Source organism: Notamacropus eugenii, chromosome 1 (assembly GCF_028372415.1).
Source record: "Notamacropus eugenii isolate mMacEug1 chromosome 1, mMacEug1.pri_v2, whole genome shotgun sequence".
Lineage (NCBI taxonomy): Eukaryota > Metazoa > Chordata > Mammalia > Diprotodontia > Macropodidae > Notamacropus > Notamacropus eugenii.
In genome coordinates this window covers 283777949-283803742 of record NC_092872.1, presented here as the reverse complement: position 1 = coordinate 283803742, position 25794 = coordinate 283777949, and the positions used below count along the sequence as shown (strand labels likewise).

Genomic DNA, 25794 nt, shown 5'->3' with positions numbered 1-25794 from the left:
GAGATGAAGGGATTAAGGGGTCTGTCCAGCCATTCCTAGTTCCAAATCCATTCCTCCACCCACCACACCAAAAAACTGACCAATGCACAAATCAGGAAGGGCCCTATTTCCTGGAAGCCAGAAACTGAGGGTTCCAGCCTGTCTTTCTTCCTGATAGTATACCTTCCACAGGAAGATTTCCATCCCTGGCAAATCCAGCCTGCAGAGGAATGCCACCTCACTTGAACGCGTGCTCACTCTCACAACAGGTCAGGCCTCATCCTCCGTTCTCTCTCTTCTGGCATTATTAAGCTTCTCCACTCAGCAGTCTGACTAATATAATCCCCGATTACACAGGGTTTTACAGGCAGAGGGCCATTAGGAGGATTTGTGCGTGTTTATATAAAGGGTCTCTTCTTCTGGGGTCACTATACAAATCCCCAATTCAGTCCATCCAGGACAAAAAGGGCTTTCCTGAGCCATGACAGGTCTCCTGGGAATGAACAACTTTAAGGCTTACCAAGTGCCCTGGAAGACAGGGAGCTTCAGGGTTAGATGGAACTAAGCTTCAGCAAGGCCAGCTGTTTTTCCCTAGGTCATTCAGTTCATAAATCTCACAGCTGGGATTCTAAATCAGGTTTCTCTTGTAATGTTATTTTTGCCTCATCAGCCTGTCTCTGTTAAACTTGTTTGGATTAATATTAACATGGAATTCATGAAGCCATTCAAAACATTCCATCCTGCTACCAAGTATTGACCAACCCCATCCATGTCCAGTTACTTCACCATCATCTACTCCACAACTTTTGCCTGTCTGCCTAAAAAACAAACAAAAACTGAGCCCCAAGTCCCTAAACCAGCAATGAAAAAGATTATCATGAATCACAAGGCAAACTATCCTTTCTTTTAGGAGAAGAAAATTGGAAGTAAAACACTGCCTGGCTGTACTTTTGTGAAATAAAATACTGGATGCCATTTTTGTGGACGGGCATGCTGATGTCCAGGAAGAAAGAACTAAAATGCCTTTAAAGAAAAGTCTGAGTTTGTTTTAATGTTTAAACAGAGAGATAATGAAACAATACGCAAAGGGCTTGGAGGAAAGAACCAGTGATGGGAAACTAGGTTGAGTCACTTGTGAAAAGCAAAGTTTTCTGTCCTAAGATAGAGACATGTGTGGGGAAGTTGATCTTTTCCAAGTGTCTTATGGAAAAACAACACTAACATCCTTGCTAACTTATGGCTTGCCAGAGAGCCTGTGACCACACTGATTTGGTCCATTCAACCCAGTGAGCACTTATTAAGCACCTTCAGTAAGCTTAGCTTGAGCAGGCCAATAAGGGACAAATCCTGGTATTCTCAGGATGCAGAAGACCTGTTGTGTGAGGTTAACCAAGGGCCCAACATGTGAGTCAGGGGTGGGGGTCAGGGTCCTTACCATAAAAACGGACTTGACCTCAAACCATCGTAGGATCCCAGGTAACTTATAGGCTGTTGTATAAATGGTCCTCTCTATCCACATGTTCTGTGTGGGTATCATGAAAAGAAGAAGAGAAAACATTATTAAGAAAAGCACATCAGTCGATGGATGGTGATGCTGATGTATTTATCATGTCAACACCTGAAATACAAAGAAATAAAAAGAAATGACAGATCATTAACCACTATGGGCCCCAGCTATCTCATTTATAAAATGGGGATAATAATAGGTCTTACCTCACTGAGTTGTGTAAGGATCAAATGCGATAACTTCTATAAAGCCTTTTGTCATCTTAAAGCACTCTGTATATACTCCCTATATATATATGGGGAGTTGTTCAAACTGAGAGGGGATTTGAATCCGGGTATTCTGCCCTCTGCCCAGGTTACAGCCCAGATCTCCTGACTCCCAGGTCACTGTTCCTTCCAAGCCCCTACCTTCCACCTCGTGGATGGACAGATGTTCTGCTCCCCACACTTAATGCGGATGCTATAAACCACAGACAAAAGATATTTGCTCCGGTCATTTTGGCCTTGGTGCTAGTATTTGGGTCTCATCTCTTAAGTGTATGATTGATGGGGCTTCTGTTCCTACTTCCTCCTTCCCACTAGGCAGCTGCAAATGTTTTTATTCCTGTTGCACAATGAGACCACAGACGTGCCAAGGTTAAGCAAATTGCTGCAGGCGACAGAGGCAATCAGTGGCACAGCCCAGAATAACCCAGGGCTCTCAACTCCAGCCACTTTTCCTCAGCATTAGATATGATACTTTCTCTCAATTGCACTGAAAATTCTTAAATTGGACCTATTAAATCTTTAAACTTGGTTGAGGCTTTTAAGAGGGAGGCATTTAGCTCTTCAGAATTATATTGCCAGGATCTAAAAATGTCAGGTCTTCCAGGGGAATGTATGCCTGTCCTCCTGGATCAGAAATGCAGGAATCTGGAGATGTCCTCCCTTCCTCTAGCCCCCAGCCAGTGTGACTGGAAAAGGGAGCAACATGAAGGCCTGGGTATGCTGGGCAAGGGAAGCATGGAGGGGCTGCCTGGGCATGGTGCAAACACGTGGACTTCTCCCAAAATAACAAAGAGAACATTACCCAGAATCATCTGACCAACCAAGATAGCTCCCTTCATTATTACTGGCAAATACAGTCCAGCTGCCAAGTCATGAAGGTGAATTAGGATAGCTATCATGAAGGGTGGGTTGGGTTTCATTAAGATCATGGGCCCAAAGTTGGAGGGGAAGGGAAAGAAATGAGAGCTCGGGTCCAGTCCCCTCATCTTCCATATGGAACCCTTCCCTCGGCCTTTGACTTTCTTGGTGCACATGCCTAGTAGCAGTATTGCTGGATAAAAGGGTTTCATGTAGCCCTGCTGGACATGACAACTAGATATCCTGCAGGCATCTTTCGAAACAGAACTCGATGCCTCCTCCTCAATTCAGAGCTCTTAACTTTCTTATTTCTTTAGCAGAATAGTATTGCACCATAAAAAAAAAATACACACAAGATACATACAAACATACAATACACATAATACATACAACATACAAAGAATTCAGAAGAGCTGGAGAGATCTTGTATGACCTGATGCACGGTCAGGTACAAGAAGAACCGAGACAATAATTTCCAACCACAACAACTCCGCACAACCGCATTCTGAACAATGCACTGACCCGCTGGAAATTCAGAGGACTGATGGGGAGCCACACTCCCTGCCTTTTGGAAATCACAGTCTCAGAGTTACCTAAAGCAATGAGGGGTTATGTGGGAAGCCCAGGGTCACAGAGTTACTTTGTGTCAGAGGCAAGATCGGAACCAGGTCTCCTGAGCTCTCTGACTGGATCTGTTAATTACATCAAGCCAATGCTCAGGGGGCGAAGATACATAAAGACAAAAACAAAACCGTCACTTCCCTCAAGGAGCTTGCATCCTTATGCCTGTTCCAGATCTCTCCACTGCCAAGTCCTCACTACTGACTCGTTAGAGATCATGGAGCCCTGTGACTGGCAACTGGGGTAAACTGATGGGAGGATGAGTTAGAAGGCTGGTCTTTCTGGCCTAAGTGGCCTGAAATCACTTAAGGTTCTATGCAAATTCTCCATGGTAATTCAGCCTGATCTCTGCCTGTGATTCCCTCTACACTGTCCTTAAAAGCATGAACAGACCTGTTCCTAGGCCAGGAGGGAGTGCATCTGAGTTCTGCAACCAGAAAACCCAAGCTGCACTGACTGGCCTTTAACCTGAGAGAGCTCAGAGGGGAGGGCACAGCCTCTGGGCACCTGCACAGTCATCATGTCCAGCTGCAAATTAATCTCTGAATGACCAGATATATCCTGATTATATTTAACGGAAAAGCTGATTCCATAAAAGGCCTCTAGAGGTTTGGGTCCGGTGGGCATAGGTGCCTGCTGGGGATTCTGCCAAACTGGTGAATTTTTAAGAATAAATAAACAAAAGATGTTTGAGACTGAGCCAAATTTGTTCTGTTTGTAAACCAAACCTTTTGTGTGTGCAGAGAAAGCCAGGGGAATCCAACTGCTCTTTCCAGGGTACAAATAAAGGAGGGGCAGTGTAGCTGAGCCTGGACCCCAGGTTGCTGGTCTGCCTCTGACCCTGGTGACTTTGAGAGAGACACCAAGAGCAACAACAGCAGTGCTAATCATGATGATGGTGATGATGATGAGGATGATGGCTGTTATTTACAGAGTTAGCACTTTAAAGTCTGCCAAGCACTTCACAACTCATTTGATTCTCCTAAGCTGGAGAGGTAGAGGGAGGGGCCATTAGCATCCCCATCCCCATGGTCATTCCCATTTTACAGATGAAGAAACTGAGGATGAGAAAGGTTCTAGGTTCATCCAGCTAAAGACCTCCTAAATGGGAGCCTAAGTCCCTAACCATTATAGCACACTGTCCCTTCTGCTTATTTTTTTTAAAACAATGAAACTGTTTGGAGGATCTAGCTCCTCTTTCACAGGATAGCTCCTGTACAAATATCACACCCCACTCAGCCTTCTCCAGGCTAACCAGCCCCAAGGCCCTCCCTAACCTTTCTCCTGAAGAGCCAGTTGCAGGGTCTATGCCAAAGGGCCATGGAAAAATGCACAGGGAGCCCAAGATATCCTGATGATAGAGATGGACTTGGTTCATCCTGCTGTCCCTTGATCATTCTGATGGCTTTGATCCCTCCAGAAAAGAGCTTGCTTAGAATGCCAGAGATCTCCTGGTTCTTCTAGAAGTGACTATTGGGCAGCAAGACTAAGGTCTTATTTGGTGATGGCCAAGGTGGCATGGCGGGTACCTTTGATTTCTTGACCTTGGATCCTTTGGGGATCATGGCCTCAGGACAACCAATGGAAGCCAGCAAGGCAGTGGAGAAGTGGGAAGAGGCCCCAGATTCAAAGCCCAACTTTGCGAAGGGCTGACCTTTCTCTAGTTTTTCTCTGGCCTCAGTTTCTCTCTATATAAATGGGAGTGTTGGATGAGAACATCCCCACAGCTCCTTCCAGCTCTAAATACTATGAAATTCTTCACAGAGATGTTTTTTTTAAAGCACTATTCAATTGGACAGCGTTAATATCACATTATACGGAATCATGAGATCCTAGATTTTGAACTGAGAAGAGGCCTCAAGGCCTGTCAATCCAATCCCCTTATTTTACTGCTGAGGAAGCTGGGGCCCAGAGAGGTTGAGGAGCTTGGGCAGGGAGTAAAGGAAGAATTTAATCTAGCTCCTTTGACTTCGGACCTGGAAGTCTTTCTGGCGTTCCATACTTAGGAGAAGAAAACTGACCTGGCATTCTGGAGCCCATTTGGGCCCTTTTCCTCTTGTTCATACAGAGGCAGAGGGCAGCCATAATGATGAACTGAAGCACACCAGGCTTCACAACCAGAAAGATGTTTTTTTTTCTTACCGCAAATTCGTTGTCAGGGTTTTTCTCTCCTTTTCTGATAGGTCTTGAATATTCAAACCTCTGCACTTCATTGACCCGATAGAAGCTGTTGAAACACAGGACAGATATGTTAACCGAGAAGAAAGAACCCATGGGATGACCAGTCACTGGACATTGAAATGACCCTGTGGCTGGAACAGTATGGCCCATCCAGGCCCTAGTTCTCAGAGGCCTCTGTTTCCAGATAGAATCTATGTTCCTTCTGGCAAACCAAATAAAAACCTGACTTACTAGGCATTTCAAACTCCCCTCCCACTCCAGCTCAGTCTTGGGCATGCAGTCGGGAGTGGTATTAATGAGCAGTGAAATAAAGAAGGACCGATGCAGGAGGAGGGAGAGGATCTTACCTCCAAAATAATTGTATTTTTATTTTTTAAATGACTTAAAATAAATGAGAAAGAACATAATATGATTAACAAATAGCAAAATAGTCTTTAAGTGAGAAAAATCACTCTGCTGTTTTTCTCCTATACAAAGTGCACGTTTTAAACACAGCTCCGCACATGTGCCCAAGGTAGGGAACAGAATTTATGAACAAACGCCCTGAGCAGCAGTGGTGCTCCCCAAGTCAACGATAAATATTTCAGGACACTGTGTGGTTCTCTATTTGCTTAATGCTTCCCTCGGAGTAAATTGTGGGAAAGCTTAAATTTTATGATTTATAAAAACAACTGTGTATAAATAAATGTGATGCCCAGTTTTACTTCTATTAATGTTTTTAACAACAGGTAAAAGAAAGAACATTGAATTTTATGGGCAAAACAGTGATTCCCAAGTGTCAGGATGATGAAGAATCCATTCTCAAGCAAAGTCTGGCCACAGGCTAACATGGGCAAAAGAGGGGTACCACATGGGACAGAATATTTGTATGCTCAACATGCGATTCCTGCCAAGGGCACCTTTCCTGACTTCTTCTCAAGCTCAGTTCGGGTGCTGGGCACCTCCTAAAGTGGGTCCTTTTTTGATACCCCAAGTACCCTCTCCTTACTCCTGAATGAATCATGTGTGTAATTTATGTCTTTACATGTTACACAGCCCCAGCAGGATTCTTGAAAGCAGGGACCATTGATGGAGTTCAAATGGACTTCAACTTATTTTACAGATGAGTGGTGGCTAGACAGGTCAGGTGACTTCCCACAGTCACAGGGTAAAATCAGCATTTGAAGCCAGAAATCCAGCAAATGTTTCACTGCAACTTTTCATTTTTGAAAATGAGTGGAAAGTCAGTGTATAGTACAATGGCATACAGCAAGTGCTTACTAAACGCTTGTTAAAAGTTGCTCGTCTTTCTGCAGGATCACTAATAGAAATATGAGCCAGTTGGGAAGATTAAAAGATACCTCTGTCTCGGAACATTTGGAACCCTGAATGCTCTTTGTCTTTCTGGGACAAGACAGAAGCACTGTACAGTGCAGATTTGTTCCCTTTGTTTCCACACTGGCTATTTGGGGGCAGAAACTCATGGCCCGTGCTGCACTCTGACTACAGGCTTTTCTTCTATTTGGCTGACACTTATAAATGGTGACCCACTTGTTTTTCCTCCAAAGCAGATAGGGATGCTTGCATGGTGGTGGGGTGGGGTAGGGGGAAAGGAGGATTGGAAGCTTCCATTCAGAAAAATAAGCAAGGAAAAAATCTTTGAAGTTCATCAACAAGAGGATAGTTAGGTGGGGAATTTCTTACCTTACGATTTGCTCAGAAACAGGTCTGTGGAATTTTGGTGGCAAGTCAAGTTTGGGCTTCACGGTGAAGCACTGAATGTCTGAAGGGAACAATTAAGGGTGAATGAATGCAAGAAGGCAAAGGGTATTCTAGTCAGTGGGCATCTTAGTCCCCAGGGGACATAGCCAGGCCATGGAACGACTAAGCAACCCTGAACCCCAAACCACAGGAGGATACACTGGCCAGGAGAGTTTTTAATGTCATCCCCGGGGGCAGACGTTGTCTTCATCTTCTCAGCATTTGGAAACTGGGTCAATAACCTTGCTTCGAAGTCTTCACGACGTTCATATTCTTTTCCCCGGTAAATGAACACTTTGCCCTAGAAAGAGTGACCTTCATCAAATATTAGCATATAGGAGAAGCTAGGAAGACATTCACCCCAAAGTGTCAGCCTGCCCAGAGCCCAACCTGTTGCCTGCTTTTAAAGGTCAGCTAATTAAAGCACCTCCCTTAAGATGACAGACGTCACTGGTTCTTCTCACAATGTCCTTCCCCATTGTGGGAGGGGGGAGGTATGTGGAGAGAAGACTTAATCAGAAAGGCTCAGTAATGATCACAGAATAAAAACCAGAGAAAAGGCCTTGGAGATCATTGGCCCATCCAGAGAAGTAAACTGAGGCTCAGAGTGGTAGTGACTTGTCCAAGGGCATGACCAGTGGCAGAGCTTGGATACAAATCCAGGGCCTTAGACCCCAAATCCAGAACTCTTTCCACACTGTACCATGCAATGATTCAGGCTCCTTTCTCACCTCATTTTTAAATTACCATTTCAAATAAAGTTAATGGAGGAAAAAGTAAGATTTCAGGGGAGAGAGGAGGAAAGAAAGCAGAGATAGGAGAAGAGAAGAGAGGAAAAATGAAGAAAAAAGGAGAAGGAAAGGAAGAGAAAAGAAAAAGGAGGAGGGAAAGGGAAAATGGAGGAAAGAGAGGAGTGCTAGCATGAGCTGCTACAATCCATTCAATGTAAGCTCCTTGAAGGCAGGGACCGTCTGTGTTCACTTTTTGTATCCACAGCACAATTAGTACAATGAAGCAGGCCCTTGATAAATGTTTACTGATTGATCCCTGAGAGTCAGGGGAAAAACCAAAAATTATGAGTTCAAATTCTGCCTTTGAGATACATGGGCTCCATGACCCAGGGCAGGTCACTCAGTGCCTGAGGCAACTTTCTACAAACTTGGAAATCAAAGTGATTTTATCAGCAATGGTTTTCCCACAAGTATCAGCAATTCACCTGGAACTGACAATGCTAGAGAGTGATCTCAGTACTCAGCTGCTAAATAACTTTCCCAGGGTTCTGGGGCAGGATTTGAATGTAAGTCTTCCTCACTCCAAAGCCCAACTGGCCACTAGCCCTCCCTGTCTAGAACTGTATACACAGAGATTCTTTGATAAGGTTGATATAGATATCAGTTTAACAGTTTGACTAACGTATAGGAGAGTGTGTGAGTGTGTGTGTGTGTGTGTGTGTGTGTGTGTGTGTGTGTGTGTGTGTGTGTGTGTGTGTGTGTGTGTGTGTGTGGTTGGGGATGAGGAGGGGGTATGCGCTGATATGGTCATATCAGGAACTCTCTATGTAAAGTTTACTAATACAAAGATATTATAATGTGAAAATATGAAAATGCTCTGCATTCATCAGGCTTCTTGCCAGAAGAAAGGCCCAGTAACGTCATTATTAACATGAAAGGCACCAAAAGCATTTTCTCCAAGTGTTAATTTACACTTTGTTTTGGAAGGCTCCCTCCCTCCAAAGGCAATGAAAAAAAGAGATTACACTTTTCTCTTTTGTGGAGAACACAAGGATAAGGAAAGATGTGGGAAAAGAACAATTCTTTAGGGGGGAGGACACCCCAGATGCATGAAAAGCTTTTTTGTTTTTGTTTTGTTTGTTTTCCCCCAGGACCCATTTTTTTCCAGCAGTGAATGAATGACTGAATGTTAGTGTTTGGTTTGCCTAAATAGCTAATGTTGTTGACAAACTGACCCCTGACCTGTGCGTGGGAGCTGTGATCCGTGAAGCATTATACACACATCTCTGCGGCAACACCAAATAATTTAGCAAAGGAGAAGGCCGTTCAATATTAAGCATGTGGTGAAATTCGCTTTCCTTCTTTGGAGTCTTGGGCTCCCGCAGGGACCCCTCACTGTGCATGCTCAGCCCAGGGTTGGTGTATAAATATGTCACTGGCTCTCTCGCTGATGGTGGCTTTCCTGACCACGACCAGTTCCTTCAAATATTCAGGACCAGTTGCCATCTCTCTCATAATGCCAGGACAATCATTTTCCATAGGACTGAACTCACTGGCTTTAAATCATGGCCAGATAACTGTCCAAAGAGGGCAGGGGGCACTTCATTAGAACCAAGTGCGTAAGGGGCAAGATTTACAGCCAATCGCAGCCTGAGACTTCTCAGGGAAGTTATTGATGACTTCCACCCTGAGCCGGGCATTTATCTTCTTTGCCAATTTTAGAGGATTAGTATTCATCTCAAACGCATATCCAATTTAGAGGCTGTCCCTTCGAAATTTCCTGCCATTTTTTACTGAATTACTTTGGGGCAGACCTGTTCAGATTCAGGCTTTCTGATCAACGACTCCCTTTAGACAGTATTTCTGCAGCAGCAGAAGAGACTCACAGGGAGTACAGAAGATGCATCATTGAGAGGGATTTCATTAAAGCAGGGGACAGAATAAGCAGTTGCCCAGCTCAGGAAATGAGGACTGCATAAACCCTTCTCCTGCTGGCTGGCCCAGGCCAGAAGTGCACCCTTTACAAAAGGGCCTCATAATTTGTGAGAATTCTGAGAAGTAAACCATTTGTTCTTGGATAGAAGACTATCTGCCCCTCTAGTGTGGACGAATTGTAATAGAAATTCTTAAGAGACCAAGCCCACAGCCTCCATTGAATTACAAAGTTACTGAACCTGAGGGCTTGAACAATCTGATACAATGTTGGTAGAATTGCAATACAGCTCTTTTCATAACCACGAGTACTATGTGATTGCCCTCCATGATGAAAGGAGAAAATCTTGTATCTGAAAAGCAATGTCTATAAGAGGAAGCATCTAAGAAATGTGAAGAAAGCATAAACAGATTATAGGAAGAAAGGAAGGAAGGAAGGAAGGAAGGAAGGAAGGAAGGAAGGAAGGAAGGAAGGAAGAAAGGAAGGAAGGATGGAAGGAAGAAAAGGAAAGGAGGAAAGAAAGAACAGACAGAGCGAGTAGAGAGAGGGAAAGAGGAAAGAAAGAAAAAGAGAAAAAAGGGAGGAAAGAAGAAAGGAAAGGAGAAAGAGATGGAGGGAGGAAAGGAAGAAAAAAGGAGGAAAAGAAGAAAGAAGAGAGAGTAGGAAAAGGGAAGGAAGGAGGGAAAGAACAAGTGAGAGAGACAAAAAGAAAGGGAGAGGGTGAAAACAAAAAGAAAGAAAAGGAGGAAGAGTGAAAGAAGACAGAAGAGAAGTAGGAGAGAAAGAGGAAGAAAAGGACAAAGAGTGAACAAGAGAGAAGCAGAAAGGGAAGAGAATGAGAGAGAGAAAGAGAAGGGCAGAAAGGAGGTGGGAAGAAAATCCAAAAAAGAAAAAACAAACAAACAAGAAAGCCATTGAGATATCCACTTAACATGGCTGAAGAAGTCATTTTTGATTTTGCAACAGATGAAACTGACCTGTGTCTATGAAACAAAGTTATTTTTTGTGAAAGTAGTAGCAAAGTGACACCAAGAGCAAAAAAGGGTCTGTGATGGCCAATGAAACAACTCCAGAAATACGTGGCTATTGCAGCACCAACAAGATGGCCATCTCACATGGAACAGAGTGAGAGCTAGAATCTCTTTTTAGGAGCAAGGGGCATTTCTATTCACTATAATTAAGTTGCATTCCACTTTACCCTCAAGAACGTGGGAAATCCTTGTCCATAGTATCCGACGGCAAAGTAATCAGGTTTGGGCCTGATCACTTTGACAATGCTTTCATAAAACTGGGCCTGTTTTTTCTGCAAGAGAAACAGTGAGAACATTTTCAAATTAGGACCAAACCATTAGGAAGGCTTCAGTTCTTCCTGGTGGCTTATACTCTTGGCCCCCACCCACACGGGATTAATAGAACTAGCCAGAAACTTTATAGGGAACAGTTCTTCCTTTTCCTGAAAATCTTTGGTTTGGGTGGGGAGGGGGAACTGTACAGGATGACTATAAAAGTCCAAAGAACAGTCTTTCCTGCATTTGAAAATAGCTTCTTGTCCTTTAATTGGTCAGTCAACACTGCATACTGATCGAGAGCTCAGCAGTCCAGTGTCGAGCTGAGTACTCTTGGATTCTGGCAGCTTTGTACAAATGAAGACAAGAAACCTGTTCAGGGAAGTTCAGCTCATCTCCCACTGAAGAGATGATGGCATTTTCCCATCTGTGGACATGTGGCTTCTCTCCAGCAGAATGGAAGCCCCTTGGGGAAAGATTTTATGTTTATCCTTGTATCCCCAGCATCTAGTGCAGATATCACTCGCATAATAACTGTTTGTTAAGTTAAAGCCAACCATGCCTGGAAGTTAACTTATTTATTCATTAATTCATTCCTAAATGTGTGGCACTGTCCTTGGCACTAAAAATAGATACAAGAGCAAAAAACAGAAAAACAATCCCTGCCTTCAAAGAGCTTCCATTCTAGTGGGGGCGACAATATCTGAAAGACAATCTCAAATACTCTAATCTGAGCAGAGAGAGAGCACTCAAGGCTGGCACTAACAACTGGTTGCTCTTGAGCATGTCCACAATCCACTATAAATGGCACAACAGCAGATTCGGAAAATCAGAGTTGTTCACAGGCAATTAGGGGAAGAGGGCAGGGGGCTCACTCACAAGACATTCTCCCCCAGCACTGAGCTGTATGCACTACCAGGAGAGGATTAGCTCAGAAGTAAAGGAAGTCATCTGCTTGGAGAAACTAGGCTATGGTAGTCAGGGTAGCCCCAATCCTGATAAAAATTCTAATGCTAAAATGCATAGCAAGAGGCCAGAAAAGTCTATAGTCATTTAAATGGAAGGACACAAAGACCCACCAGCAGCTCACTGAGCTGTTCATAATCAAACATCTCGTTTTCATACTGTTCAGCGAGTTCTTTGCCCAAGGCAATGGCCTCTTCCCACATCTGTTTAAAAACACATACACACACACATACACACACAAAAGAAAACAAAGCACAAAATTACAACAGAAAAAAAACCATGCTGAATCATGTTCATTAGTCAAACTGTAAAACTGATATTAAAACCATTTTTATCAAAACAAGGCAAGATATCATTGTTTATTGGAAAAACAAGGCACACAAAATTAGAGAACAAATATTAATATTATCTCAAATCTCTTTTTATTTGTCTTTTTAATAAATGCCAGATTACTAAACTGGCTATCCACGCATGTGAGGAATATCTTGGCCTCTGCTTAGGGACAGAGAATAATTGTGTTTGAAAGAGCCCCTAAGCCAATCTACTATTCTTGATTCTAAAACTGCACTATTTCATGCATCATGATGGTAAGTTGAACATTCAGATAATGAGACAATGAGCAGGACACTGCCATGTTTAATCACAGACCTATATTCAGAATGACTGAGGAGGAAGAATGATCTTTTCCACATGCTACTATCCTTCACCAAATCTTGATCAACTACAGATAAATATTATGAAAAATTTTTGTTGGGAAAAATATGGAAAACTAAGAATCAAGGATGAGTTTAGTCTCATCAACTCTACTATTTCAGAGCTTGGAAGATTCCCTGGTGACTCACCATAATTCCTCAGAGATGGCAACACTAACTCTACTTGGGATCCCAAACCAGGAAACCAATGCTTAAATATGGTGCCAGAGTAGGAGGGAGAGAGAGAGGGAGTAATGACAGTGAGAGAGAGCAAAGTTTCTTCTTATCTTTCAACTCTTTCTTACTGGGGTATTAAACCTATGTTACACCTGTACAAAAATTTACATGAATAGTAACAATTTCATTAAAGAACCCAGGAAGGAAAATGTTCAATCCTTATATTAATTGAGCTTATCTGCTATTTTCCAGAAGAAAGTCTTTGCCTAGGAATTAGACAAACATCCTGAAAAATATAATATTGCAACTAAGACCTCTACCAGAGGGGAAAAGGGGTGGTGGTTTCAGAAATAGAGCTGAGACCCAGGAGGTAAAGGAAGGAGGCTGAGGATAGAGGAAGAGATGACCAGATAGTTCACTTCTCCATCTATCCTCCTTCCCTCTTTCCACAACACTGGTGAGGTTTCACAATTTTGAATTTTGGATTGTTACAGCTGATTGTTAAGACTGACAAATACAGTAAGGTGGGATTTCCTGTTTCCTTTAATATTTTTTTTTTAAATTCTAGTAAGCAAAGTCTCCTTTAGAATATATTCATTTCAAGAATAACTCTATCAAATCTTGCCAGCACCAAGTTACTGTGCAACCTTCACCAAGTAGGTAACCTCTATGGGCATCAGCTTTATCAGCTGTTAAATGAAGGGGATTAGGTCAAATGAAGTCTGAGTTCCTACTTAACTCTAAATCCTGAATTCTATTAATTTGCCAAGATGTAGATTTCAGTCTGAAGTAACAAGAATCTTCTTGACAATTACATTCATCCCAAATTGAGATGCCCTGACCCTGGAGCTAGTGAGTCCCTCATCACTGGAGGTCTTCAAGTAGAGGTTGGGTGACCCCTTGGGGATGCTATAAAGGGATTATTTGTCCAACTCTTGAGTTGGAGGCTTGGGTCACCGAGAGAGGTATCTTCCACTTATCTCTGGGATTCTGTGATCAGCTTTAAGGCTTTTCATCAGAGGGAGGCAGAGAGAGGCTATCGGCATTGCGTTTTCCCAAGGTGAATACATAGCTAATGGCCTGGACAAGAAGTAGAAGCAAAATCTGGATCTGTGTGAAAACTGGCAATGAAGTTAATTATAGACCAAAAAAGGAGATGCTGGAGAAGGCATGAGTTGGGTTGGCGCAGAACAGCAATCTCTCCAGTCATACCCCTCAAAGGAAGGAGAGACTCTATTTTGCTATTTGGGGACCTTTTTGTTAAAGTCCAGGAATCGAGCAGAGAATGACTCACTCACTGCCTTTGTGTCTGTGCTATAATAAACTGGAATGTATTCTGAACTGTACTCTGTATCCCTGTTTGCACTGTCCTTAAGTACTTGAGGTTACACTGGGACCCTCAGGGACAACTTGGTATAGTGACTAGATTGTCAGACTTGTGGTCATGAAGACCTGGGTTCGAGTCCTGCTTGAGACACTTGCTAACTCCTCTTTGAAATGGGGCTACTATAGCTCCTTCCTCCCAGGTTTGTTGTGAGGATCAGATGGAATCGTGTATGGAAAGTGCTTTGCAAATACTATGCCATTTCTGACACTTGATGATGATGGGCAAGTTCTTTAAGCTCTCTTAACCTCACTTTCTGTATCTGTAAAATGGGGATAATAACAACCCATACCTAACAGGACTATCTTCAAATGTGAGCTAAAAATAACATATATAGAAACATACCTATAGAAATACCAGTTCTTGTATTTTTATAAGTGTTATAAGGTGCAGGGAGTGCAGAGTCCACCAGCTCCAGATTCAGGGAGTCTTGGTGTTGCCTTAGCCTCAGCTATGATCTGCCCTAGCTTCCTGCCACTCAGTACATGAGGCCTCTGTGGTTCACCACACTCCCAAAACCAAAGGCATACAATAAGCTGCGTGTTCAGATTTGGTCTCCTTAATCCTTTTGATGGTATTCTTGAAATCTGAGCTCAGGAAAAGCATGAATTCTATCCTCTCCACTAATATTAGCTAAGACTTTTGGAGAGGATGACCTTTTTTCTATCACTCAAAAATGATGGAACAGGGGCAGGTTCCATTTTGTAATGGTCAAGGCATCTGTAGTGGAGATGATTCAGTGAAGGGCTGATTCAGGAGCCCAAGCTCTTCTACTTCCACAGCACAAGAGGAAAAGGGTGGTATAATCCCTCAGCTGAGTGAGAACAGCCCAAGGGAAAGTGAGAGGCTCCTAAACAGCTGCAGGTTATTGACCCAGGACAAAGACCAAGGCAATGGGCTCACTGACTGGGAAGGAGGCAAGACCAATTGCATTCAGAGATAGGAATGATTTTCTAGGGACAATGGGCATTTTAGAGTTTTATCAGATATTAGTAACTCTTTTTTTCCTATGGAAAATCAGTCTCGGGAATCAAAGCGGGGAAGCCAAGAGGGGGACTCTTGCTTTTCTGGACTCAAAGCTAAAAATCATGAAGGAAGGGAGGAGAGTATAGGCCTGACATATTGGATTTTGACTACATCTGTGATTTCATTCCTAAAAGGACCTCCCTGGGTGATCTGGTAGGGATGAGGAGACTTTTGTCGCACATTAGGCACACTGATGACTTAGGATCATGGGATCACAGAACGCTAAAGTTTGAAGGAATATCAGAGGTCATGGAGTCCTGTCCTCTCACTTAACAAATGAGGAAACTAAAGTCCCAAGTGTAAAGGGATTTCACCAATGTCACAGATAGTATTCCAAGCAGAGACTGGAACCTGGGAGGTTCATTGATTGGTCCATGGTCACACAGTTGGTATATGTTAGAGACAGAATTTAAACCCTGGTCGTCCTTCCTTCCTTCTTTCTTTCTTTTTCTTTCCCTTCCTTCCTTTCACATTTTATTTTTTTCAATTACATGTATAAGCATTTTTTCTAATTAAATTAATTTATCTTCAGTTTTCAACATTCATTTCCACAAAATTTTGAATTTCAAATTTTCTCCCCATCTTCCCCCTCTCCTCACCTCAGGACAGCATATATTCTGTTTACCCTTTCCTTCAATCTATCCTCCCTTCTATCAACACCCCTCCCATCCTCTTCCCTTTTACTTTCCTTTAGGGCAAGATAGATTTCTATACCCCATTGCCTATACATCTTATTTCCTACTTTCATGTAAAAACAATTTTTAATATTCGTTTTTAAAGTTTTGAATTCAACCTTCTCTCCCTTCGCCCTTTCCCACCCACTCTCATTGAGAAGGGAAGCAATTTGATAAAGGTTATACATGTGAAGTCATGCAAAACACTTCCATAACAGTCATGTTGTGAAAGGCTAATACTATTTCCCTCTATGTCCCATCCTCTATTTATTCCATTCTCTCCTCTGACCTATCCCTCTACAGAAGTATTTGCTTCCAATTATCCCTTCCCCCAATCTGCCATCTCTTCTATTATCACCCCTCTCTTATCTCCTTCCCCCCTGTTTTCCTGTAGGGTAAGATAAACTTCCATACCCAATTGAGTGTGTATGTTATTCCCTTCCACCTTACCCCTCTTCCCCTTCATTGTAAAAGCTCTTTCTTGCTTCTTTTATGTGACATGATTTACTACATTCTACCTCTCCTTTTCTCTTACTCCCAGTACGTTCCTCTCAACACTTAATTTTATTTTTAAGAAATCATCCCTTCATATTCAGCTCACCCTATGCCCTCTGTCTCTCTCTCTACATATGTATATATACATACACACATATACATATATTTACATATTCGTGCATGCACACATATGTACATATATAGATACACATGCAAATATATACATGTATATATGTATGTGTGTGTGTGTATATATATATATATATGTATACACATTCCCTCCAACTATCCTAATACTGAAAAAGGCCTCATGAGTCACAAATATCATCTTTCCTTGCAGGAATGTAAACAGTTCCACTTTACTAAGTCCCTTATGTAAACTCAGGCCTTTCTGACTCCAAATCTATCCCTCTACTCTCCACTCCATGCTGCCTTGTAGGCCTTCCTTGGGTCAATTCAAATCAATGAAATTCAACAGTAATTTACTAGATACTGATTACATGGAACATGCAAGGCACCATGCTAGGTGCTAGAGGTATAAAGATGGAAAATAAGTCTAGATTGTCAGTCTACTAATGAGGGAGTAGGGGAGCTAAGTCACACAAACACTCATACAAATAAATACACACACATACACAATGCAAGCTAGAATGTGCTCAGTGAAAAGAAAAAAATCCAGAGAACGAATGAGGATAAAAGAAAAGATGAATTGCTGTGAAACTTTGTGTTGAAGCTGGTATTTAAATTGGGCATTGAAGGAAAAGGATTTCAACAGGTAGAAATATAGATGGAGTGCCACTTGGTCACAGGAGACATCTGTGCTAAAGCAGACAACACAGAGTACAAGCAGACACTGAATGATGATGAGCAGGCAAGTAGGACTGAAACAGAGGTCAAAGGGCAAGCCAAAACCTGTTTGTAGCAGCGCTGCGATAGGAGGCAAAGAAATTTACATTTTATCTGTTCACCAATTAAGAGCCATTAGAGAAATTTTGTCTTTGGTATCACCAGAGCTCTTATATACTTTTTTGTTTAATATTTGGTGAACTGAATATACTTTTTGAGCACAGGAGTAGTATGGTCAGAATCGGGTAGTGGGGGAGATGACTTTGGCTGCTGTGGGGAGGACAGATTGGCAGAGGAGGGATCAGAAAGATTATGGTGCCACAGTCTCACTGATGGTGGATGAGGGCCTGACCCTGGATGGGCAGCTGTGTGAGTGACCTGATTATAATCAGAACTAATTTCCATTTTATGGATCCAATCTCTCTTTGACTCAGTAGAATGTTGGATTCTGAAGGGCAAGGAATATTGCCTGTAACTCCTCAATTTCCATTGGTTTTAATGGCGCCACCTGCCACACTCACCTCATCAGTCCATCCACTCCAATTTATTCATTCAATCAACAAATACTTTTGCATGCCTACCATGTACTAGTAGCTGGAGTTGTCATAAAGACAAAAACAAAGCAGCTTCTTCTTTCATGAAGCTGAGACTTTGTTGTACAGTCACCTTTCAGCTGTCCATTCAACCTCTACAATATTTCTCACCTTTGAACCCTTTATTTTCCATTTCTGTTTGTATTTCAGCACAGTGCCTGGCACACATTTGGCACCTAATAAGTACTTACTGATTCCCTGATGGAGTCCAATAACTTGTCATTGAACACTGAGCCATATCCTAGAGCTATATGTGATCCACACACAAACTCCCCAACACAGTGGCACATCATCTTTCTAGAGGCTGCAGCCTTCTTTCTTCTCATAGTTCAGTCCCTGCTCTCTGTTCTTTTGGACTCTAAATGACTCATCCCCTCCTGTCTCGGTCATTTTGGTATCCTTACAGAATTTAGTGCACTACCATAACACACTGCAAGCATACAATATATAAGGCTGTTGAATAATAATCTGCAATAGCAATAATTCAGATGTCCTTCCTCATAACCCTATGAGGAAATGGGTCCATGTGAGATTATTCTTATTCCATGGAGGCATAGTCACTTATTCTCATTCACAGCACTATGAAGAGTCATAGCTCAGATTCACAGCTTGGTTTGGTCATGCCCAATCCAATATGTCTTTCACTAACTGACACTGCTGCCTGAATAAATGATTGAACAAACAAATTCACCCAGACCACTGGCCCACCCATCACTGCCTAACAATTCCTTTATACATGCTCTTCATTTACCTAAACTCCTTTGGTATTTAAAGCCCTTCATGACCCAGCTCCCACTTATTCCCCTTCTCATACTTGACAATCAATCTGACCTTCTTAGGGTTCCTCCCACACAAGCTCCCATTTCCCACTTTGGTGCCTTTGTACTGACTATGGCTCATGCCTAGAATGCCCTCCTTCCTCACCTCTGCCTTTCAGATACCCAAGTTTCCTTCAGACTTCAGTTCAAATGCTGAAGCTGCCCTACATGAAGCTGCCCCAGCTTCTCTCCACCAAATCACCTTCTGTTTATTTTGGGTCTTTTCTATTCATTCAATGGCTGAGCAAAGGCTGGATGGTCACTTGTGGTTGTCCTATGTACAGTGGGCTGTAATTCTGGTCAAAATGAGAACAGGTAGCGTGTCACATCCCTCCCAGTTCTGAGACTCTAGGGTTTGTATGTTAGGACATTTATTTTGCATAGATTCATGACCACATGCATGTACATATGTATGTGTGTGTATGTGTGTGTGTGTGTGTGTGTATTACACACAGGTGTGTTATTTCCCCCAACAGAATGTTGGCTCCTTGAGGGGAAAGACTTGGATTTTTATCTTTCTGTCCATAGAACCTCTAGGACAGTGCCAGGTACATGGCAGGTTGTTCATAAAGGCCTGCTGTTCATCATTCTAACAATTTCAAATCTCTTTCCTCATCATGGAGCCACCCTCTTCCTCCTTCTTTTGGATAGATATTACTTCTGGCTTTACTGAAAATATTGGGCCCCATACCATGCAATCTCCCATCTCCATCACAACACATTTACTTTTCCATTCATCTGTCCTCCTTCTTTACAGGCTAACAAGCATACTAGGCTGGAGGGGACCTTAGATCACATCCAGCCCAGAATAGCTAGATTAGAGAAAGACAGGTCTCTTCTTTCCAGTGCAAACCTGTGCTTTCAGAACCATCCCTCCTCACTTCTCCCATCTACTCCTCTCTCGTGAATCTTTACTGTTCTCTCAGTTAACTTGATCCCTTCCGTTAAAGCAAACAAAAATCTAACCCACGACTAACAAATCAATCACACATCTGTACTCTTCTTCTTATTGTTCCTCTCCTTTGCTGTGGAATGCCTCAGATGACAGGTCTACCACCATTTTTCTTTGACTTCTTCATTCCTCTGAAACTGCTCTTGATGGTCACTAGTGACCTTACTACAAAATCCAAAGAATTTTTTTGAACCACAACCTTTCTTGACCTCCTGGCAACCTCGAATACTGAAAAGTGTCCTCTGAGATGCTCTTCATAATTGGCTTCCATGATCCTGAGTTCATTTGGTTCTTCCCCTATGACTCTAAGTGCTCTTTGTTTCATCTGTTGGATCTTCTTGCCTTTTTGTCACTTAACTATGGCTCCCAAGGTTTAATTTTTAGCCCTCCATTCTCTTTTCACTGTGTTTACTCTCTCAGACAAGCCTTGTTCCCTCAAAATTTCAACTATTATGTCTATGCTGTTGGCTCTTTAATAATTTTGATCAATCCTTTTTAATAAAGGAAAAAGGCAGAGATGGAATACCTCTCAGATTTGCAGATGACAACAAGCTGGAAGGGAGAGATAGCAACAGGATGACAAAGTCAGGATCCAAGGAATCTCTTGACAGTCTAGCACTGGGGCTATACTAAATATGATGAAATCAAAGAGGATTCAATGTGACTTTTGGACTGGAGTCCAAAATCAAGCTTTCCAGGAAAGGATGGGATAGGCTTGGGCACACAACAGCTTGTCTAAAAGTGATTTGGTGATTTTTGTAGACTGAGTTCAATATGAATTAACATTGTGGTCTTGGGAGATACACAGCACACAGAACTAGGGAGGTGGTGGTCCTTACAGGTTCCTTCCTGGTCATACCACACCTGGAATACTGTATCCAGTTCTTGTTAGTACATTTTGGGGAACACAAAGGTAAGTTGGAGCACAGAAGAGAGGGCCACGATGGTCAGGATGTTTAACTATCAGCTGAAGGAACTGGGGATGTCTAACCTGGCACAGAGAAGATGTAGGGAGTCACAGCAGACACAAAACTAGGGGTGTTGGGCAAAGAGATGAGTTTAGGCTTAATATCAGGAGACACTTTCTAACAATTACTTGTCCCAGCATGGAAGGAGAAGCTCAAGGAGGAAGTAGTTACTCTTGTCAGGCATTTGGTGACACAGAATCTCTCACAGGTATAGGCAGGACCTTCTGACCTATGACCTCCAATACTAAGATTCTATAACATCCAAATATCAATTCTCACTATCTCAAAAAGAAAAAATCAGCACCTATCCTATACTATGGTGAAGTACAGGAGAGAAAGTACTAGATTATAGTCAGCCTAGTTGGGTTCAAATCCCAGCTTTGACATTTATCATTTGGATGTCCTTGGGTAAAGCACTTCATCTGTGGACCTCAGTTTCCTCATCTGTAAAATCAGGGGGTTGAACTAGATGGTTTCTAAGCTTCATTTCAGTTCTAAATCTTGGATCCTTGGATTTCAAATGTCCCAGAAAACATTTCCACTTGCAAGCCAAATTCATTTTAAACTCAAAATGTTTAAAAGGGATCTTGCCATCTTCCTATCCCAACCTGGCTTCTTTCCCAACTCCCTCTTTGTGTTAACTGCTGGCCTTGTCTCAGAGCCATGAAGTCATCTTGGACGCTTCTCCCTCTTTTGCTCTTCATATCCATGGTCCACCAAATCCTCTTGAGGCAGCCATTTAATAAATGCTGGCTGAACTAGCTCCCAGTTCTATTGCTTTCCTTGCAATTCTCACTTCTAGCACCAAAGTCCAGGCTCCCAAAACTTTATGCCTATGTTTTCTAGCTCGTATGAGGTGACATTGGGAGATAAACAGTATACAGGACTAGGGAGGTGGTCCTTGTTTCCCCCTCCTTTTAACCTATCCCACAGAAAACACTGTGTTTCTCCTGCTCAAGAATTTATAATGACTTCCAAATATTTACTTTGCTTTTTCCAGGGTTTCCATCTTTTTCACCAGCCCTACCTATTCCACTGTATTTTCTATAACTCCCCAGTATGACCTTCCATGCTAATCAGGTTGATATCATTGTCATATCATGGTCATTGACAGTCCTAGAACTCTGGGGATGTAAGGGAACTCTGAGGTTATCTATTTTTAACTGTACCTCAGTCAGATTCCCCTCCATAACAATAAATGCCTTTGCTTGAAGAACTTTAGTGAAGAGTAAAGACCTCCAAGGAACACTCACTCCACTGCTAGACAGTGCTGTCAGGAATCTTTCCCCATTGATCCAAGATTTGTCTTCTGGGACAAATGAACACAAATCTCACACGGGTCCATATTCAGTTGATTGTTCACTGAAACCTAAGATCTCTTTCAGAAAGCCTTCTTGGCCACGTCTTCCCAGTGACGTACTTGTGAAGTTGATTCTTTGAACATCAGGCTCCAATTTTGCATCAATCCCAGTCAAATGTCCTTAGCTTCAGCCTGGTGTTCCACTCTTCCTGGAGTGTTTCTCACAGTGCCTGGCAAACAGTAGGCATTTAACAAATGCTAGTTGGCTGGCTCCCTACCAAGATATTTTGACATCTAATATTATAAGATATTAGCTTGTTCTACAATGTGTCCACTCTCTAGCCCAGATTTGTGCTCTCTGCAAAGTTGTATCAGTATAACATCTCTGCCTCGATGGAAGTCATTGATAATGAGATGAAAGCAAATGAGACCAGGCACAAATCCTTTGGAAACTGCCCTGGAGACTTTCTTCAAGTTGATCTCAAACCATTAGTGATCACTCATGTGGCCCAATTTCAATCAGCTCTGAATCGACCTTGCTAGACTCTGTTCCTAACCAACATTGCTCCATGTTTTTCCTGAAGAACAACACAAGAAACTGTGTTAAATGCTTCTCTTAAATCTAGCTAAATTTTCTCAAGACCATCCTAGAGGTGATCAATGAGCCTGTTTAAAAAAGAAAACAGCAAATACAGTTCATCTGACCCATGTTTCTTGAGACCATCTATGCTGGCTCCTAGGGTCCACCTTGGCTCATGTCTATGTTTTCTAACTAGAATACACTCCTCTGATTTCTCTGATGGTCTAGTTCCTGATTCAGTCAGTCAAATGCTTTATTAAGTATGTGCTATGTGCCAGGCACTGGGCTAAGTTCTAGGTATTTGAAGAAAGGCAAAAGCCAGCCCCTGCCCCCCAGGGCAAACTACCATGTACAAACAAGACAGAAAAAGGATGAATCAGAAATAATCAGCCTTCAGGTCCAGCCCTAGTCCCTGCCCTGGGAGTCAGGAGACCTTGTCTCCAACACTTATTAGACCCACAATCATAGGCAACTCACTCTACTTCTCAAGTCTGGGCTGACTGGCTTTGTCCCAGGGCTGGGGGATCGTCAGATAATTGAAAGCTCCTCTGGTCCATTTCCCTCATTTTGCTGAGGAACAAACAGAGGCCAAAGAGGGGAAATCATTTCCCTAAGGTCATCGAGAAAGTAAGAGCCAAAGCTTGTCAGTCCAAACCTGGATGTGCCCCAGGGCTATCCGACAGCTTTAAGCACTAAAATGCAGGCCTTATGGGAAGGATTTAAAAAAAAAAATCCAACATGCGCGCGCACACACACACACACACACACACACACACACACACACACACACACACACACACACACACACCCAGCTGTGTGGGAAATGAAAGCTTTGATTACATCAATTTCTGATAAACTCCCTCTGATTTATTAAATGAGGTGCCTTTTGCAGAAGCCTATAATGTAATCTGAAAAGTTCATGTAAAATGAAGTCATAGCCTCTGAGAGAAACCTGGGGTTATGCCCACAGGCCAATGTTTCACATGGAGGATTATTGATGCCAGTGTAGAACCTGGTTAATCACTGTGAAGGAAAACCATCTTGAGTTAGCAACCGCAGGTCAAAGGGTTTGAGGACTGGACCAAAGTGATCTGATCCCACTTGATTCAGGAAATGGTATACAATCACTTAACACAATCTAAAATGCCTCTATTAAAAGGGTTACTTGAGGGGTCAGAAGGTGTCCTGGCCAATTATTAGCAGAAGGTCAGGAAGTTGAGGACTGCTGATAGGCCAGAAGTCAAGAAAGTCTTGGGTCTGTCCCATCTCCAACACTTTCTAGTTGTGCTACCAAGGTCAACTCACTTTAAATTTTGTAAGCCTCAGTTTTCCCATCCATAAAGTGGAATAATGACACCTGTAATCCTAGCCTCACAGAGTAATTGAGGGGGAAAAATGACAGTGTATCATTAAAGGACTTGGGAAACCCCCCCAAAAAATAACTAAATGTCACTTTTCATTTAAGAGAAAATGAGTCCATTGCTTGATCTGGTTTGAGATTACATTAATTCATTCCTCAAGCCCCCTCCCCTTCCCATGAGCCTCATTAGTCTCTGAATGATACCCAAGTTCATAGGGCTTTAGCTTAGCTAGGGACAGATTTCTCCTCTATTAGCTGAGGGGTCCTGGCTTTGGTGGAATAGCCTCACTTGCCACCACCAGGCCCAGACTCAGTCTTTCCAGCTCAGAGAACCTGCCACAGCACAGGGTCTGCTGGTGCAGACTTGGAGAGCTCAGGGTCTGGTCCCTTCCACAACATGGTTGAAGAGGAAGATATCAGGGCTTGCTTCTCTGAGATGAATAGCAATGCCTTATGGGAATATTCTAGCCACCCACCTGGGCTGAATTTCTCTGGTAGATTATTTAATGTTATCTTTCCAAAATCTAAAAGGAGGCTTTTGAAGAAGGTAGGCTTTAATGATAGAGCAGCTATAAAGTGAATGGATCTCCAAAGGTCTTGCCAAACTGATTCACCCAACTCTTGCCCAGACTACTAGAATCCGACCTTCTAAAGGAGGCCTTTCCTGAGCTTCCCAGTTGGTAACAATGCCTTCCTTAACGAGATTATCTTTCCCACATGTATTTTGACATTTGTATATGGTGATTTTCCCTCACTAGACTGAGCTCCATGAGGCCAGGGACTGTCTTCTCCCTTTCTTTGTATCCCCAGAGCTTAGTACGATGCCTAGCATTAAGTGCTGGCTGACTAACTGACCTTTCTTGCTGCCTCTCACACCTGGTGCTCTATCTCCCAACTCCAGGCCTTTGCACCAACTGTGCCCTCTCCCTGGAATACTTTCCCTCTTCTCTTCTGTTTCTTGGAATTCTTGGTTGCTCTCAAGACTCTGAACATGTCCCACATTCTATAGGAAGGTTTTTATTTCCACTTTTGTTTTTTTCTGGGTCCCCCAGTTTTAGTGCCTTCCCCATCTAGGTTTCCTTGGATCTGCTCTGAATGTACAATAGATATACATACATCGATTTATGTTGTCTCTCCCTTTAGAAAGTAAGATCCTTGGGAGGACCTTATATCATACGTCTCTGTATTCCCATTACTGAGTATAATGCCTAGCCCACAGTAAGTGCTTAATACATGCTTCCTGATTCATTGATAGCAAAATCACATTACTCAATGAAATGTGCCAGTAGGACTAACTATAAATTCAGGGAACTTGGGGGTAGGATGTCCAAAGACAAAGACAAAAGTTGGTCCTTGGTAAATATCAATAGACTATAAGCTCTTTGCGGGTAGAGACTACAATTCCTTTTGACTGTGTATGCTCAGCTTTTTTAGAATAGCTTCTGACATACAGCAGGCAATTAATAAAGGTTTAATGGATTGGATGGGTATGATGAGACCCATGCAATTGTGAATACATTTTCCAAATGTTGGTCACTAACATCAAACCATTAACTCAGAATTCCTGAAAATTCCACTTCTAAAAAGTTCCACCATGTCACTAACTATGTAGAGCAGTTCCTTGACCTTTTATTTTTAGTTCCTGAAATAATGGGAAAATATCTCTGTCCTCTTGTTTCTTTGGAGAAAGCCAATGATGTGTGAACTTTGTAAAAGAAAGGGCTATTTTGCGGGGAGGGGGAACTCTGCTTCACTTGAGTGGAAAACAGTTGCTAGACTTAAGCCACTCCTTAGATTATAAATTATTCACTTTCTCTGTGTGTGCAGCCCACTTGCTTACAGATTTTAAAGGTGGGTTAAT

The 25794-nt window shown here is 42.5% G+C and overlaps 1 protein-coding gene across 2 annotated transcripts in view; it reads right to left on the bottom strand.

Annotated features, from left to right (window-relative positions):
* The window catches only part of DOCK1 (dedicator of cytokinesis 1), a 582086-nt gene that overhangs the window by 37145 nt on the left and 519147 nt on the right, over positions 1 to 25794 (bottom strand). For both annotated transcript variants that reach the window (XM_072629055.1, XM_072629056.1), the window contains exons 39-44: positions 12182 to 12271; positions 11015 to 11119; positions 7312 to 7453; positions 7096 to 7174; positions 5374 to 5458; positions 1415 to 1501 (exon numbers count right to left, since the gene is read on the bottom strand). In XM_072629055.1, coding sequence (XP_072485156.1) covers positions 1415 to 1501; positions 5374 to 5458; positions 7096 to 7174; positions 7312 to 7453; positions 11015 to 11119; positions 12182 to 12271 — 588 coding nt within the window. The remainder of the gene's footprint in view (positions 1 to 1414; positions 1502 to 5373; positions 5459 to 7095; positions 7175 to 7311; positions 7454 to 11014; positions 11120 to 12181; positions 12272 to 25794) is intronic.